At 32.0% G+C, this 18,050-nt stretch overlaps 4 protein-coding genes across 4 annotated transcripts; 1 reads left to right on the top strand and 3 right to left on the bottom strand.

The window, feature by feature from the left end:
• Window positions 1–573: 573 nt before the first annotated feature.
• Window positions 574–6,736, bottom strand: LOC136414176 (nucleolar MIF4G domain-containing protein 1 homolog). The gene is made up of 11 exons (XM_066398037.1): window positions 6,403–6,736; window positions 4,919–5,123; window positions 4,595–4,828; window positions 4,141–4,541; window positions 3,836–3,950; window positions 3,537–3,749; window positions 3,094–3,412; window positions 2,815–2,990; window positions 2,149–2,498; window positions 1,841–1,972; window positions 574–1,687 (listed from the first exon to the last, which is right to left on the bottom strand). Exons 1-11 carry the CDS (start codon window positions 6,688–6,690, stop codon window positions 1,397–1,399), a joined length of 2,724 nt encoding a protein of 907 aa, XP_066254134.1. The 5' UTR covers window positions 6,691–6,736; the 3' UTR covers window positions 574–1,396.
• A 389-nt stretch (window positions 6,737–7,125) lies between these two features.
• On the top strand, window positions 7,126–7,864 carry LOC136409012 (anaphase-promoting complex subunit 10-like). The gene is made up of 3 exons (XM_066390281.1): window positions 7,126–7,291; window positions 7,342–7,578; window positions 7,638–7,864. Exons 1-3 carry the CDS (start codon window positions 7,183–7,185, stop codon window positions 7,847–7,849), a joined length of 558 nt encoding a protein of 185 aa, XP_066246378.1. The 5' UTR covers window positions 7,126–7,182; the 3' UTR covers window positions 7,850–7,864.
• Window positions 7,865–9,218: 1,354 nt separating this feature from the next.
• LOC136412109 (uncharacterized) lies at window positions 9,219–13,932 on the bottom strand. Its single transcript, XM_066395014.1, has 12 exons — window positions 13,805–13,932; window positions 13,186–13,350; window positions 12,791–12,985; window positions 12,503–12,740; window positions 12,271–12,396; window positions 12,056–12,196; window positions 11,596–11,802; window positions 11,282–11,452; window positions 11,033–11,224; window positions 10,611–10,691; window positions 10,315–10,548; window positions 9,219–10,141 (listed from the first exon to the last, which is right to left on the bottom strand). The coding sequence occupies exons 2-12, from the start codon at window positions 13,339–13,341 to the stop codon at window positions 9,420–9,422; spliced, it is 2,463 nt and encodes an 820-aa protein (XP_066251111.1). The 5' UTR covers window positions 13,342–13,350; window positions 13,805–13,932; the 3' UTR covers window positions 9,219–9,419.
• A 366-nt stretch (window positions 13,933–14,298) lies between these two features.
• LOC136408950 (uncharacterized) lies at window positions 14,299–15,951 on the bottom strand. The gene is made up of 3 exons (XM_066390185.1): window positions 15,809–15,951; window positions 14,880–15,050; window positions 14,299–14,809 (listed from the first exon to the last, which is right to left on the bottom strand). The coding sequence occupies exons 1-3, from the start codon at window positions 15,858–15,860 to the stop codon at window positions 14,535–14,537; spliced, it is 498 nt and encodes a 165-aa protein (XP_066246282.1). The 5' UTR covers window positions 15,861–15,951; the 3' UTR covers window positions 14,299–14,534.
• Window positions 15,952–18,050: the final 2,099 nt, after the last annotated feature.

An 18,050-nucleotide genomic window follows, 5' to 3' on the forward strand; every position in this document is an offset into this window, starting at 1 on the left:
AATTACGAGAATCAGAGAAATTATTATTGTTTATCTTCACCTCCACCATTTTGTTCAACCCAAACTAACTGCCTGCACTTCTCATTATTACTAACAAAACGAAACAAATTTCAAACACACATTATGGTACATTTCACAACTTGTTTAATGTTGAAATTTCAAAATTAAGACTTAATACTTAATAGTTCTGATAAATCTCTAAAACACTCCAATTATTCTAATAATCCAAAGCAAGATGTTGTCTTCCAATCTCTTTCTCCAAATCTTCATTCGCAATAATTTCAGAGAGCGTGTCCCCTTCGCATGCCGAATTCTTCTCGATTCTCAAACTCTCAAGGCCTCGAGTCATTAGTCTTGCTGACTCACACTCGAGTAAGCATGGATTTCCGTATGTACGTGCGTCACTTGCACACACCGGAGCATAAATTCGAGGACATAGACACATATCCCTCACCTGCCCCTCACCAAATCCAAACGTTTTACTCAGGGAAATTAACACCATTACCAGAGCTATTAACTGCTTCATTTTCAATTTTTCACAATAATAATAAGTTTCTCAGCAGGAAATTTTATGAACAAACGAGAACACTTACAAAACGAGTTGTTATATCTCGGGAAACTGATGCTTTATCTTTATGCTTATGCGATTCTATTTGATTAAGCTGATAATGTTTCGGGATTAAAACTATACGTGCGTTAATCAATTTTATTAAAATCCTGTGGGTTTGTGCACAAAACCATGTCATGCCCTGGTGTATATGTTTGAGTTGTCATGGTGTAATAGTCAAACATGGAGTATGAGCATTAAATCTGTGTGTAAATTAATGCGCTTAGGAGAGATTAAGATTTTTTAAATTATTCGTGATAACAAACGCAGCAAAGTTATTTGTTTTGGGATCAATGTTTCATTTCAACGTTTAAATATTAAATACATCTTTTCGTCTGGGATTTTTTGGCGACTTCTTGAACTTGCTTCACCCAATGAAGCAAAACATTTAATTATATGTAATTCGGAGTCTTTAAGTGTGAAAAATATATTTCGGATTACATAGATTATTGATAATCTTAGCTCGTTTGTAATTGGAAAATAATCTAAGTTCTTTAACATTTTAAACTTAAAAGAATTAAATAATGAATGATTTGAAAGATAAATGCAAAAGTATTTTTGATTTAAACTGAATCAACTTTATATTGCAACCACTAAAACGTCCAGTAAACGTATAAATTACCGGAAATATGACTGAAGCATAATTTATATGATCAATAAAAATTTGTTATCAACTGGTAAATACATTAAACTGCATATTTACAAAACAAATTTAACTCAGAATTGGTCAAACACACTACTTTTAAAGCCTTACTCACATAAAATATGTGCATCAACCACAACATTCTGTCACCAACTCCCTCTGGATTCCTTGGCAGTTAAAATTTTTTCTACCATCCTAGCCCTAATCTCCAAATTTCGTTTCTGATCCTCATTAACGACACCGTCTTTCAAATTCCTCAGTAAAAAGTGGTGAATAAATAATCGCAAGCTTTCCCTAAACATTTTCAATTTATCTGCCAGAGCTATATTCGTAAATACTACTTGCACTGCTTCTAATTCTTCGTGTAATAAAATGCCAAGGAGAATTTGCCGAACTAAGCGAAGAGTGACTTTATCTAGCTCGCTAAATTCGACGATCTGAAAACATATGATTTCCAATAAGGCCTAAAAGCATATTTCGCAAAGCACTTATAAATACAAGGTAATAATTAAGTATGTAAGCGGAAATAACCCATTTGTCCCTGTATACATACATCATAAAGCTCTTAATATATACATATAAGTTCTTACCTTTAATGTTGAAATGGGCAGTCCTTTATGGATAAATAAATGTGTTAACAGTTTAGCCAAGTTTGATATTTGCAGTCCTGAATGGCTATTTAGTGTTTTCAATTTGTCCCACACAGAACATTTAATTGTCATCTACAATAATGAAAAAATAGCTGTAATTTTTATTAAAAAATGTGTTGGGAGTCTGCATTGAGATCTGCTTTTTAAAACTGAATATAAAGGTAGCAGTATCGAATGTATGAGATAACGAAAACCTTCACCGTGTGGTTATTAAACACCCTGTACAATTTTTTCCAACAAAAACTCACCTGAAATCTTCTGTCATATTCACAGAACTTTTGAGCTAAAACCGCGTAAAACGGATTGAACGACTTCTCATGTAGACAACAATGCACGATAACGTGAATTATTTCACGCTCCTGTTGTGTTTTTAGACCCAGTCTTAACAGTTTTTCGAATGCGTCCAGGTAATCTTCGGCAGACATTATAATGCAAAATATATCTCTTCGAGTATCAGTATTCATTCTCTGCTTTCTTGCCAGGTCCAATAACTGCTGAGAAAATTGGTTCGATTTTGAAGTTACCTCTTTTTTGGTGTTGGTTTCGATTTTGCCGGTCCATGCCGAACCGACTACCCACCATTTCCCTCTTTCGTCGGCTAAAAATTAAAAAAAATAATCCTTTTAATATTATTTTAACTGAGGAATCAGCCAACAAGAAATGATTATTAATTGACAGTTTAAACTTCGCTATTGAAAGATGTAGAATAATCTTGTTCTTACATTGGAACGTTGTGACTCTTGGAAAAGATAAGAGATAAGAAGTCAGTTAAATGGAGAAAAAAATTGCATCCAGAGATATTCAAAAAAAGCACAAATATCTTATAGAAATTAATTTTTCTAATAAATTTATCAACAAAATTAATTTCTTGAAAAAAAGGACAATAATAAATTTGTTCATCAAAACGTGCTTACCATTCCTTAAATCTTCCAAAGAAATATTCAAGGGAGTAACATAATTGCCTCTTCTGATGAAACCTTTCATAATCTTCTTCAAATGTTCAGAGTAAGAGATGTCATAATTGGGTATTTTCGTTACATTGTTGTTCTTAATTGCCAATAAAATATCAAGCAAAAACTTAACTCTTGAGCTATAGAAGAAAATATAAAATGAAACCAAACTTACAGAATAAGTCAATATTAAAACATAAATTATTCAGTGTGATCGAATCGAATTTTTCTGAAAATACTTACTTGCTTACTTTCTCTTCAGATGCACTGACTGCTTGTTTCTGTAACTCTAATATTAAGTTTTTCAAAGCTAATGGGTCGTCCTTTCGCAAACTAAACCCTACACTCCGCAGAACGTGCAAGATGCAGTCCACGTTTTTCTCCTCAAAATTACTTGCCAAATGAAGTAGGATTTCATACAGAAGTTTAGCATCGAAAACTTTAAAGTTATAAAGCTGAGCTAGAACATTTACTACGTTGTCTAGAGTTTTGTTTTCAACGTTTTGGTCAGATTTTGTAAGGTTGTCGAAGCATTTCGCAATTGTTTGGAGAAAATGAGCACCTGAGGAAATATATTAATTAGAAATATATCTAACGCTGATATATATTGTAGTACGGACATATAACAGAGGAAAACAATTTAAAATGTTTCTGTATAACAAATTTATCACTTTGAAATTTCTTACCTACTTCATTTCCAACATTGGCGTGTAAAACTGCAATAAGCAGCATATGCTCCAGTAACAATCTTTCTGGAGTCATCACAGTACAGATTAAAGACTCGGTAATGAGGGCTGTTAACGTTTCGTTCATATCATTGCGACTATTAGTCATGTAAAGTTCTTCAATTTGGTTTGCAATGTTATGCATGTTACTTTCAGCCAACCTGTTCAAAAGTCCTAAAAATGAGAATAGAATAAAGCATAATATTTTAAAACTCAAACACATTTTGTTTTCCGATTTCCATATGCCCTTAAATACCAACCTTTAAGTTGCTTTTTCAATTTATCCAACTTCACTTTGTGCTTTGCATCATCTCCTCTATTTGCTTCCAGCCTTGCTCGTATTGCCGGAGGAACATACTTCCGCTCTTTTTTCTCCTAAAATAGCTCTTTAGATCATTTTCAATTGGAATCAATTATTTTTTGAGTCTATGCAGGATGTTTCCTAAACGTACGGCTTAAATTTATAGAAATGTGTCTAACAATAGAAGAACTAAAAAGTCAACGTTTCTGTCCCTAGATATAGCCTGTATATGACTGTTTAGTATCATGGAAATGAAATACTTACATTTACTATTGCTCCATCTTTGGATCTTAGCCTGCCATAGATATCCTCCCAAAGGTCTTCCTTGTTACCATTATGATAATCTACACAATCTTCCTCCTCCTCTTCAGCTTTACCCTCAATATCTGATGTAGAGAGGGTACTATCATCTTCTGGCTTATTTAAGTTCTCAATCTTTTTTTTCTTAGATAAAGGGATATCTTTATCTTTTGAGGATAATTTTCTTTTAGATTTTGCATTTTTTTTTTCTTTTGACGATTTATATTCATTTGCATCAGACAACACAGAGTTTTCATCACTTGATGAAAAGTGACTGTTTTTTCTCTTAATTTCATTATCACTTTCAGAATTCATATCCAAATCATCAGTTCCTTCTTCACTTTTTAAACTTACATTTTCTTCTTCTAATTGAATAAATAATATAACAAACAGTAACTAAAAATTTTATCTTACTTACTACCATCACTATCAAAATCATCATCTTCATTCAACAAGTCTTCACCATCACTTTGTTCTCCTTCACTGGAGTCTTGGTTGTTTGCCTTCTGTTTTGTCTGTTTTGTTTTATTTGATTTTTCTTTTTCAGTCATCAAAACATAATCTTCCTCAAAATTGTCATTGACATCATTTAAGTCCTGCTCTGCAACTGCTGCATTCTTCATATACTTAGCATCACAAACTTCCAATAAATCTAAACAGGTTTAGAATTAACTTTAAGATAAGTTTTAAATAAATATATTTTTGTAGATCTAGAGGCCTTTTTATAGCAAAATATACTCACAATCAAGTCCATCAGCAGCAAAAGATTTTGGAATCGATTTGCTCTTTCTTTTATGCAATTTAAGCTGCTTTTCTAGTTTTCTAATTGTTACATCTTCTTTTTTATTTTCTCTTAATAGCTGTTCTCTCCTTTGCTTAATCATATCTTTTTGAACTTTTTTCTGTTCCCTTTTCTCTTTTTTATGTATTTCTTCAATGCTTAAAACCTAAAAATTGTGATATACAGGGTGTTCCAGTTTATAGTAGCAGGACTTTAACAGTCGATAGAAGACCTTTTCTTAAGATGAAAATGTTATATAAATATATATTGAAAAGGCTCGGTTTTTGAGATACAGGGTGGCGAACTTGACTTTTTTTTTCATTTTTAAAAAATAATTCACTCAAATATTAAGACACAGCCATGAAATTTGATATTTTGGGATTTTTCGCAGTGCCGAATTTATACTTGTTAAAATTTTCGTCAAATTTACAGAGGGCGCTATATGCAACATACTAGTGAATATTTAAATTATGATAAGTTTTTTGTGCCTCCTTGTAGCAACTTTTTTTAAATCAAAATGGATTCGCCGTTCATTTTTTTCTAAAAAAGGTACTCTTGTTATAAATTGCTAAATGTCAATGTTTTCGAAATATTTTAAATTTGGTCCTTAGCAGTACGACTGGCTTCCACAAGGGAGTTGTGATTTGATAGTAAATCATTAATTTTGCCAATTTTTATATGTTTAATAAACGCTAAAATATTTTTTAAATTCATTTATCAACTTTATCAATTTTTCAACATTTCAACATCAACATTTATCAACAACTCAATATCAATGTGACTATTACATTTAATATTATTTATTTATTAATTAAAATTATTAATTATTAATTAATTTTAATTTCCTCCCTTGTGGAAGCCAGTCGTACTGCTAAGGACCAAATTCAAAATATCTCGAAAACATTTATATTTAGCAATTTATAACAAGAGTACCTTTTTTAGAAAAAAATAAACGGCGAATCCATTTTGATTAAAAAAAAGTTGCTACAAGGAGGCACAAAAAACTTATCATAATTTAAATATTCACTAGTATGTTGCATATAGCGCCCTCTGTAAATTTGACGAAAATTTTAACAAGTATAAATTCAGCACTGCGAAAAATCCCAAAATATCAAATTTCATGGCTGTGTCTTAATATTTGAGTGAATTATTTTTTAAAAATGAAAAAAAAGTCAAGTTTGCCACCCTGTATCTCAAAAACCGAGCCGTTTTCAATATATATTTATATAACATTTTCATCTTAAGAAAAGGTCTTCTATCGACTGTTAAAGTCCTGCTACTATAAACTGGAACACCCTGTATATATTAGCAATTTAAACAAATGCACACCCCCTGACTGATTAAACTATTAACCAATAAAAAGTCAGTCTGCAGGAGCTCTAATAAAAAAAAGACTTTAAAAATTAAAAAAAAAAAGAATTCATAAAGACTATTTAATTCATTACCTTATTCCCACAAGAGTTTTTCTCAGGAGAATTAGCTCGTACCGTTACTTTTGTATGATTGCTTTGTATTTTTGGTAGCAACTTTTTCAATGGCTTTTTGTCTTGTATACCTAGTTTTTCTGCAGTAGCTACCATTTTTTTGGAAGCAAAAAAATTACGCTTTTGAGAATGAAAGTCGTTTCTTCTAATTTTTTTCACTTTTCTCTTTTCTTTCCTTAGTTGCTTTCTGGAAGGTTTTCCCTTTTGTTTCCCACTAACGTTGGGTTTCCGCTGATTTTTTGGTACCATGATAATATGTATATAAGATCAGGATTCTTTTTTGTATTCAAATAATTTTTAAGAAAGGGTTCAAAACTGTTTAAACAGTTTTAAAATGTGAGAACTGAAAAAGAAAAAAACAAAAATAAAATCACATGCAATTGTAAGGTTATGCTAACAAATTAGAAGAACAGGGATAGGGACTTTCTAATATTTCACTTATTCAGTAGAGCAAATCGCACAAAAGCATTGTTACTTTGAAATATACCTATTTCACTCTTACTTGTACTACACACCATGATTTTAATCCAAACTAAGAGTTATTTTGAAGATTTTCAAGCAATCATATCTCGGATAATAGCCAGCCAATCCCCTTTGCTGAAAATTAACTGAAAGGTTTCTCTTTTCAAAACCCTTAAACAGATACTTAATCAGCTGATTTCATTTGTTGATTTCCATTTCTGTAAGTTCATGTTATTATTACTTCTTTTTAAATCGTATAAGTCATAATAATAAATTAAAATGTCTCTACGAAATTCCAAAGATGTAGACCCCATTAAAATCGAGAGAACTGGGAATGTAAGAGAAGTAGGTTCTCATGCAGTTTGGAGCCTTTCTTCTTGTAAACCTGGTATTCTTTTTTGAATGTCCCTATAAGTTGCATTAAATTCTTTTTTAAAGGTTTTGGAGTAGATCAGCTCAGAGATGATCGAGCAGACACATACTGGCAGTCAGATGGTCAATTGCCCCATTTAGTTAACATTCAATTTCAACGAAAAACTACTATTAGTGATATATACATTTACACTGATTATAAACTGGATGAGAGCTATACTCCTAGTAGAATTTCTATACGTGTCGGAACGCACTTTAACGATCTGCAAGAGAATGAAGTTGTTCCCCTAGTTGAACCTTCAGGTGGGAGCTTTGAAAAATTTTGAAGGACAAAAAATGAGGGTTTTTCCATTGATTTTAAGGCTGGGTTCATGTTCCCATAAGAGATATACGAGATAAGCCAATAAGGGTGTTTATGATACAAATAGCAGTGACCAGTAATCATCAAAATGGTAGAGATACCCATATGAGGCAAATAAAAATTCACAGCCCTATTGACAATCAAGGAATAAGAATAGATCTTTTAGGGACTTGTTCTATGGTTGATTTCCAACAGCATGCTACTATTAGATAAAATATTAATATAATGGAACTTCACTTTAAGACTTTATGCATTTTTGGTTTTTCAAACAAATAATTCACTCCAAGTGAGGTTTTTCAATTAAAGCAGACAATAAATCAGCCATTTTTGTGTACATTCTTAATAATATTAGTGAACCTAGTGTCGTCTTTTTTACTACTGAATTATTACAAGTGACGTTAAAACGCGAATAACTTTTCATACAGGGTGTTTCTAAAAGATCTGTACAAAATTGTATTACAGCTTTCTGAGACGGAAACATGACGATTTGATCCAATTTACTATTGTTCAAAAGTGAACGGTTTTCAAAATACAGGACATCAAAGTGAAGGTTGAAAAAAGGAAAAAAATTTATTACTTCGTTTATAATGCTACTGTCTGAACAAAATGTTGCGTCGGGGGGTTTTTAGGGACAAAAAATCAGAATCTGTTTACATTTTCGATGCGCATCGTAGAGGACGTTGATAGTGTTAGGCAAATTCTTCAGAGAGATATAACTTTATCATGCGACATAAAATTTATTTATGACTAAACTTGTGTTTTTCTACATGTTTTATGAAAAAATGGTATCTTGATAAAAGTCCTTATGGGCATTCCTTTTTAAGATATTTTAGGATTAAAGTTCGCTGCATGTCTTAAAAAATAATTTTAAAATACATATATATTTACTCGTATAGTTGAATCGAAAAAATCAAAATATTCAATTAATTTTCAATTCTTATAATTTTTTTAAATCATCCTGTTTTTATTTGACTATACCAATTTTTTATTATTTATTTTATTGTACTGTACAAGTAAATATGTATTTTAAAGTTATTTTTCAAGACATGCAGCGAACTTTAAACTTCAAATATCTGAAGAAAGAATGTCCGTAAGGACTTCTACCAAGTTATCCTTTTTTTTATAAAACATGTAGAAAAATACGAATTTAATAATAAATAAAATTTTATACCGGGTGATAAAAAATGTATAGCCCTTTAAAGAGAGTTCACCTAGCTTTGACAGCGCCCTCTACAATGTGATTCGAAAATGTAAACGGATTCTGATATCTCGCCCCTAAAAACCTCCCGATGCATCATTTTGTTCAGACATTAGTACTACCAAGTAATTAATCTTTTCTCTTTTTTTTAACCTTCATTTTGACGCTGTGTTTTTAAAATAGTCGACTTTCGGACTAAGATAAATTGGATTAAGTCGTCATGTTTTCGCCTCAGAAATCTGTAGTAGATTTTTGTACAGACCTTTTAAAGACATAGAGCTTTTACTCTTTGGGTGATATTTACAGAAATCAAATTTTGGGTCTTGGTTATAAAATAAAGGTTTTAAAATGTCTAATATTATAAACAACAAATACACGCATAAAAAGCACTTTAATTGGAGTGCATCGTACAATAAAAGATATGAATAATCTACTAGTCCTAACAATTGTTAAAAATGCCTAATATCAAAATAGCATAAAGAAGTAAAACCAACATTTATAATGACTTTGAAGAATGTTAAGCAGAAATGGCACAAAAACCTGGATTTCTACAAGACACTTTCATCAATTATTGTAAAATTTAAGTCATTTCTTCTTGCCTTCATTGGCCCTCATTTGCATTAACAGTTCAAATCGCCTGTTTGTCCTCACCTTTGCCAAATGGTTGCGATTCAACACTTTTCTACTTACAGCCAACTTAGACTTAGAGACAATGGCTTCAATTTGCTCCTGTTTAGTCGCTGATTTATTTGCAGTCATTTTGAATCCGAACCGACTTACAGCTTGTGATTTCTGTTGCTTCTGCTCTTTAATTATTATTTTGTTCGTTAACATATGCTGTATAGGTTTCGAAATTACTCTTGGAATTGCAGATTTTCCGGATGGTGTTTCCTGTTTTAAATCAATATTAACTTTGGTCGAAGAACCGCGTTTATCGATTTTTTCTTGCACAGGTTTGTGAAGGCTCTCGTTAATGGTCGTCGACGGACTGAAAAGAGCTCTCCTTGATTCTTTAGATGCATCTTTGCTAGTACTATGTTTGAATAGCGGTTTAGTTCCTGATAACAAATTTTTGGCCCTAGCAATCTTTCTTTCTTGCAGATCAATAATGCTTTCCATTTTTTCGAACTGGCGTTCGTGGATTTTTTGAAAATTGGGCACTTTTACTTTGGATGTTTTTTTTGCAGTTTTATCCCCTACGCTTTTATCTTTTGTTTTTAACATTTCTTTCACCAATTTGTTATCTTTGTTGATTCTGAACGGAGTGCTTATGGCCGATGTCGATGGCAAAATGGGTGATTTTGAAGCTGAAAATGCGCAAAGTAATTTCAATTAATTAAGGTGTTGAAAAGCAGAGACGAAAATTTCTCAAAATCCTCAAGACATTGAATAAGTGGTTCTATCCAGCCTTGCATATTATAGTGGACGCTTATATGTATACAACACAAGATATACAAATGGGTTTAAATTCCAAATTTACCTTTAAAATTGCCGGCCAAAATGCTGCTGTTTTGTAAATGGGATTTAGCTGCAGGCGTTTTTCGCACCACTAAAGGAGATCGCGTTTTCCTAGTGGGCGTACTTAAAGGGCTTGCAATTTTTACTGATTTTTTGGCCCGAGTTTCTTTCTTTGACATTTCATTGGAATGGTGTGGAGATGCTATCCAAAATGAAACCGATTTATTTGTTTTAGAGGCGGTTTTTGGTCCGGATACTAAAAATAATGGTTGATTGATTTCTTCATATAGAAATAAAGAGGAAATATAATAACTATACCTCTAGGCACAAGCGGAGTTTTCTCAATTTGATTCCAGCGTCTTCCAACAGATTTTCGGCCTCCCAACGAATGATGAAGATCTTTATTTTAAAAATTATGTTATAATAACATGTAAAATAACGTCCAAAAAGAAATATAACCAACTATTAATTTTTAATATTTTGACATTTTATAAGGTGGAGATAATACGTGTTTTTTATTAGCTGCTGACGTAAGACCCAGATTGTAAAATTGTTTGTATATATTTCGGAAAAATCCCAATACACATCAATAGGGTTTTCAAGGGGGATTAATAATGATATTGAATTTAACTTTTCAAGGGCAAGCCCCTAGGTTCCAGAACCATGTTTATAAACAAATTACATGCAAGGTACTTTCTTGACTTTGCTACACATTTACGCCAAATAATTTAAAAATTTACCCATTTCCCTGTTCTTCAGTACTTGAATTTCTTCACATTGGGACCATCTCTTTCTGACTGATTGTCTCTTGGTCTCTGAGTTTTCAATATCACCTTCCTCAAGAAAAGTGTTTCTCTTTACAATTGCGTTGTAGCAGTCGGTAGAGGTTTCAGGACTTGCAACGGTATTGTCAAAGATTGCTGATTGATCATCTAATTGAAATTACTTTAATGTAATTTGATTCAAGATGCCAATGTAGATAAGCATACCAATTTTGCTATTTTTACAAGCCTCATATTCCTCACATTGGGACCATTGCTTCCTGACAGATGTTTTCTTTTTTAACACTGGAACTTTAATATCATCTTTGGTAAAGGTGCTTCTTCTATCAGTTATTGCAGAAATGTTAGTAAATAAGTTTGGTTCTAATTCGGAGTCAGCTGAAACAGAAAGATCTCTTTTATTATCTTCTAACTAAGTTTAAAATAATTATATGAGAGAGAGAGAGAGATAACTAAAGTTTCTAATCCTAAATTTACAGATTCACCTTGAATGCATATCATGACTCAAATACCAAACGTACCTCTATCATTCTTAGCATTAAATGCTGACATCGTAGATTGAGACCATTTTTTCCTGTCGATCTTTTTATTTTTGACATCCGGTGTTTCTGTACCAACGTCTTTAGTAAATGTACTGGATCTTGTTAGTCTAGGAGCTACTGACATTTTGCTTTTAGCGAATGTATCACTTAAAAGCACCGACTCTCCGGTTTCTGATACAATGTTAGCTAAAAGAAACTATTGTTGTAAATATGCTCTATATTTGAAGCTGATTGGGAACACAAATGTTTAGTCAAGGGTGATTATTATTTTCAGTTACATTTAACTGAAATAATATGCCATTCCACCGCGTTAACTCTTACTGAAGTATGAAGCGTTATTCCCAAAAATAAAAAAAAAATAAACTAAATCAGGAGAAAAGGGATAAAGGAAGGGGTTATATAGTTGTGTATTAAATAAAAATGTGTTTTACCAACTTACGTAAGTCGCGGTTTGACGCATTGAGGACCATTTTAAAAAGATCTTGATCCCGGGAGGCCTCAAACGTATGGGTTTCACTTCCAATTGCAGCAGACTCTAGATTAGCATTGGTGTCAATTTGATCACGGTCGGGAATCAAATCTTCATTTTCGCCGAATTTTAATAGAACAGAAGTTAACTTTAAGATGGCGTAAAAAAATGGAATAAACAATCACCATTATCAGAATCTGCTTCCTTTATGTTTCCATATATCTTGTCACTTGTCCAATTAAGATCGTCTTTTGACGAACATTGTTGACGCTTCCTTACTGTGATGAAGCTAATTGTTCCACTATCATTCCCTAAAATGCAAAATATTGTAGTGAGCTTTTTATGACAAGAAGCAGTTACCAGTTAAATTTGTTATCCATGAATCTTACATGAAATAATAATTTATTAATCCCTTACTTTCTCTTTCCAACATTGGCTTGATAACATTTTGCTTTTCAGCTGTCATCATAGATCTTTTTGTTGAAGACCTAAGCCATCTACCACTTTTTCCATTTTCAGCTAAATCTTTGTAATTTTCTTTATCCTCAAAAGTCAAAAAATTGACATCATCATTCTGAACAATTTGGAACATCGAATCATTTTCTTTATTGTTTCCTGATACAAGAAGACTTTTGCTTGTGCTCACTCTCTCAATCTAAAATGCTCTTAATGAGAACTTTTCATATATAGCTAACAATACCTTACTGGGGACGGTAAAGCAGGCGATAATGCTTGCTTCTTGACTTTCTTTGTAGTGGACTTAGTAGTCACTTCAAAATTTTTGCTTTTCTGTTGTTGCTTTGAGATTTTAGAACCTCTTTTTGCCCTACTACAATCAGCATTTTCAGAGTTGGGACATTTGGTGCCAGAAGCATTTGATATGGGTGTTTTTAGTGGACTCTACAAATGAAGAAGAAAACTTGAATAACAGTTAAAAAAAAAGTTTTCCATTCTAGGTGTAACTTAAAATAAAATATTTTAAATTTCGAAAACTTGTGTTATAAAAATTTCAAGAAAAGTACCAATATTTTATATTTAGGACTTTTTGATCTCTTTTTGAATAAGACCATTAGCTCATGGATCAATATCTTATATCTCACCTTAAAAGAGTGACTACTTTTAGAATTTTCCAGTTCTTCGATTTCAAAACTAAAAGCTGCAGAGTATGATGAGCTTCCACATTCCTTGGAGGTTGATTGCAAAGCTGCTTTCTTTCGATTCCTTAATAAAGCTTTTCTTGCCTTCTTTCCTGACATTTTTGGGATCTAATAATAAGTGATCCATAATTACTTTATAATGGATGTCAGATTGAGGTAAGTGTCAGAAAATGACAAAGGTTTAATTTATTTATATGATTTGTATATTTTATTGAATTATTTTCCACATAAGTAGTATATTTGAAACTGTTTTTTATGTTATTCTTTGGAATATGTTCACATTCAGGTCACTATGTTCATAATACTCCTGTGTAAACTCTTAGAATTGTAACTAAAGTAAATTAACCAAAGTTCTCAGGACACAGATCAATCTGAAGATTGATAATTACAAATTTTTATATACCTTTTGGGATTTATTTTTCGCAGCTTTACATACAGTTTGTTCTTTAAAATCACAATTAAAGGTCACCAAAAAGTCGCCAATTCCCAAACCCAATGCTTCTATCAGAATGTAGTTTACGTTCAAATACAAATACATGGATGAAGAATGTTTGATACTTACCAATATAATGCAACTATTGGGGAGAAATTTCCATGTAAACTTGAAAATTGTTACTCTAACGAACAAACAACAATTTAGTAATAAAAAAGTTTTTACATAAACAAATACAAATTTAAATATAATTTTTGTCTAGTTCGGCCAGTTTAATAATGAATTTTTAATTTGAAATGCTGAACCAATCAACTGCCAAAAGCGTGTAACGTCAACTTCAGCCTTCAGTCGATCGGCAACGGTTTTAAAGGAGTCTATTCAGTAACATGCACTGCAGAGTTATTCAGTTTCCTGTTACAAGTTGTTCTGGAATATTCCTTGTCATTTGCCATTTGAATTTGAATTTGAATTAAATCTCCAGTCATAAACGGTCACTTTCATTTCAGCGGTATACGGAGTGTTTCAAACATACTCAGCTTTTTGAAATTTTCTCTGTATTACGAGACGATTGTACAACTCTTGCAAATTGAAGGTAAGTAAAAATTTTGGAAATTAAAGACCAATTGGTTTAAAATATTTTAATAAAAATCACATTTATTGGCATAATATATGTAATCACAGGACAAATCACATAAAAAATAAATTATTATTTTATCTATTAATGACCATATTTCCTGCATGTATGTACATTTCGACAAATTGGCGTACCTCACTGTAAATCTAAGTTACAATAAAATTTTAATAATCGCATAATTTATACTCAAACCAACACTCAGCTATTAAATTTACTTCAACTGATTTAGAATAGTTTGCTCAACAGTGCTGCAACGACGCATGAAATTGATAAAAATTGAGCGACTGCATTATCAGTAGTGGTGGTAATTGGATCGTCCGTTGTGTTCTTTCCATCGTCATCTTCTTCTTCGGTTTCAACTGCAACATTTCTTTTCTCCCTCTCCTCTAGTGCTGATTCCATGTTACATGATTTCACTGCAACTACAGTTTTCAGCGTGCTGCAATACGTGTCTAAGTCACTTGAGAGGACGCATTGTCGAATGTGTTCCAAAGATTTACCTAAAAATAAAAAAAAAATTGTTAAATTATTATGCTTATTCATCAAATTAATTGGATTAGTTCAACTCACCGACATAATATTGGACATTTAGGCACCCATATTGAGCATTGTCGTCTATTCCGTTGAACATTAGCTGACTTTCGAAAGGAAGAGCTGTGACGTACTCGTCACAATCTTTTTCAGCAATCTCTTTGGCTTGGCATGCCACTCCTCTGCATGTTTGGCAGCTCTCAGCTAGAGCTGCAAAAGAGAACCATTTCGTTCCATGATACAAGCCGTATTTGAAAATAATTTTTAGCCATTAAGTAGACCATTTAATAAAGTTAAACTATGAATGTTGCGGCCTTCGAAAAATAGGCATTTTTCCAGTTTATTTGACCGTTAAAGATAGAGATGGAATATGCTTTTAAAATTTGGATATGCATAAATGTACAGGGTGGTTCGTTTAGGAAATAGAATCAATTCAGATACCCCGGGAGTTTATGCAACACTTGTATTCAAAAGCGACTTCTGCAATAATTTAGATGCTATAAAATACTGTTTTGAGAGGGAGACACCCTGTACACAAGATATTGCAAAATATTGTTTAAGAAATTCTAAAGTAGATTATATATCCAAAAATACATAGAAAACTTCTTAGGCACGGGAGTTATATATAGGATGTTAAAGTTTGAATATCGATCTGTATTTCTGGTGATAAGTTTTAGGGGTTTATTAGATATTTGGTGTAAATGTCGAATGCGTATTGGAAGACCCATTTTTTTGAAAAAAAAAATTATTTTTGGATGTTGAAGTTGAAACGTATTGTCCAAAATAAAGTAAAATTCAAAAATAGTTAAAAATAATAGGTCAAGTTACGAAAATGGTGTAAAAATGTTACGTATGTACTTAAGGTAGTTTAATACATTTTTTTAATCGAAAAAATTATTAAAAAATTTAGAATCATACAGAGCAAAAAAATCACAAAAATCACTATAAAATTACAAGATGAAGCTTACTTTTTCCAGCGAAAATCGCCACTAAAACTAAACACACTTGCATCCACTTCATTTTCAGCAAAGAGCACAAATTTATGGTTTTTCTAACCAAAATCCTGAACAAATACTGATTATATTACACTCAGTGCTTATACTTATATATTAGTTTACAACCATCCCAGATAATAATCTATCCGATAAAAACAAAGCTTTTTCTGGCGTTTTGAAGAGCTACGCTTACCTCTCTACCCTGCTATGATATCTAAGCGCTCACTGCATGGAAAACTGGTATTATATTTTAAGATTAGGGTTGATAATCCCTTTATGGGACTGCAAGGCATTATTACTTATTAGGTAATTCGTGTAAGTCAATAAGTCTACATTCCACAGCGAAATTTCAAAGATTGTTACTGAATATATTGAGATTTTCGGAAGAGCATTGATTTGAAGGTGGCGAATCTTGAGCTCTATCAGAAGAACCAGGAATTTTCAAACTCACAAGTTCATGTCTTAATATTTCACACAAATATTTTTGTAATTTCTTCTTATTTGATCATAGCCCTTTGTAATTTAGTTCAGGTTAATAATAAAATTTGACCTTATTTTCTGCCATATTGCCAGAAGATTATAACTAAGGTACATGAGTGAAAGAGACCATGTGACTTAAATTGATGATAAGGTTTTTTTTCTTGAGTTTTTGAACCTTTTTAACTCTTTTTGGTATTTTTCAAACCGATTTATAAGTCTAAAAATTATAGTTTTTTGACACTTTTAAAAATCAGTAGCGTTCTCAAAACTGTCACAAATTTTCCAAAATTAGTAAAATAAAATTGGGTATAACGTCAATAAAAACTTGATTTAATTCATTTTTTATTTCATTGTTGACACGACCCTGATTTTTGCATGGGATTTATAAGCTGTCAATATCAGAAGCAAACAGTGGAGAATTTCATAAAACGGACGAACTTTAAAAAGAAACGACTTTTTTCCTTGACATTTTGTCCTTTTTTCACACCTTTCGATAGGGCCCTACTTTTTCTTTGCATTCTCTGATTCTTAAGCGAAAATTATATTTTGCCGCCTCTTTGTCTGGCCTTTCTTGACCGGTTATATGGTCACTACGGAACTTCATCCAGATCTCAGAACCAGATTTACCAGAACCAATTGGTTCTTTCAAGAACTGCATTATCTGCTTGCATTATTTTCAAAATTGAGTAGAGGAATTTAAAATCATGCGAGTAAATGAATCACATGAAAGTTTTTCCTACCTAATTAATACAGGGGAATTAAATTATCGATAAAAGAGAAAGGCTTTATTTATTACCTCAACGGTTTTATAGTAGTCTGTAGTCTCTAATAAAATACATTAAAACTTAGTCACAATCTGATCCTTGAAAATTTTGCCGTAATTAAATCCTCAGGGCGATAAAAATTACTCATGAAATTGGTGCTTTCGTGCAAAAACAATATCCAGGGAGGTTAGTCATCTGGAGCATTGTGTAGCTGACTTTATCAGCTAATATGTGTAACTGGTTTATTTTTATAAGCGTAAGGCGGTATTTACGGTTATAGCAAACAATACCTGCCTACAACCTAATCGATTTTCGCTCGTCTACAAACGACATACAAACATATTGGCTAATAAATGTTGGAATACTAACTTTTGCCATAAATTTCGGTCTTGTGACTCTAATCACACTGCAATATGTTTATTAATACCTCATCGATATGAGATTCATGGTGATGAAGAAAGAATTGGTAGTTTGCAAAGTGTTGATGAAGGAAATGTATGAGCAACAAAGGGTCACTTAAGACAAACATATCAATGAGGATTACGAAAGTAATTAATTTCTAAATTATTTTGAACACCTTTACTGAGAACCTCCTTTATCGATTATTACAGAGACTGGATAATTAGGAGTTATCACAGGATATTTGTGAGGTCAGTTAGGCCAATTTTATAATTATGGTAACATTAAGTGGCAGGTAAAGTTTATGAAAATAAATTAGAGGCTGGAAAAACAAGTGTAGTATCTACAACTGCCATTAATCGCTATCAGGAGCCAATAACTGCAATAGCTTACGCATCTACTGGCTTTAGCAAATAATTTTCCTATCGTGATGAAGTTAGTATAATAGCAGGCGATCATTAAAAAAACCTCGCTATAGACCATGAACCTGACACGTATGACTCTGATTAAGCCACTTGATATACTGCTGATAAGAGATTAATTTATCCAAGACATGCCGCTCACATTACCTC

The sequence above is a fragment of the Euwallacea similis genome, chromosome 1 (genome assembly GCF_039881205.1).
Source record: "Euwallacea similis isolate ESF13 chromosome 1, ESF131.1, whole genome shotgun sequence".
NCBI classification, from domain to species: domain Eukaryota; kingdom Metazoa; phylum Arthropoda; class Insecta; order Coleoptera; family Curculionidae; genus Euwallacea; species Euwallacea similis.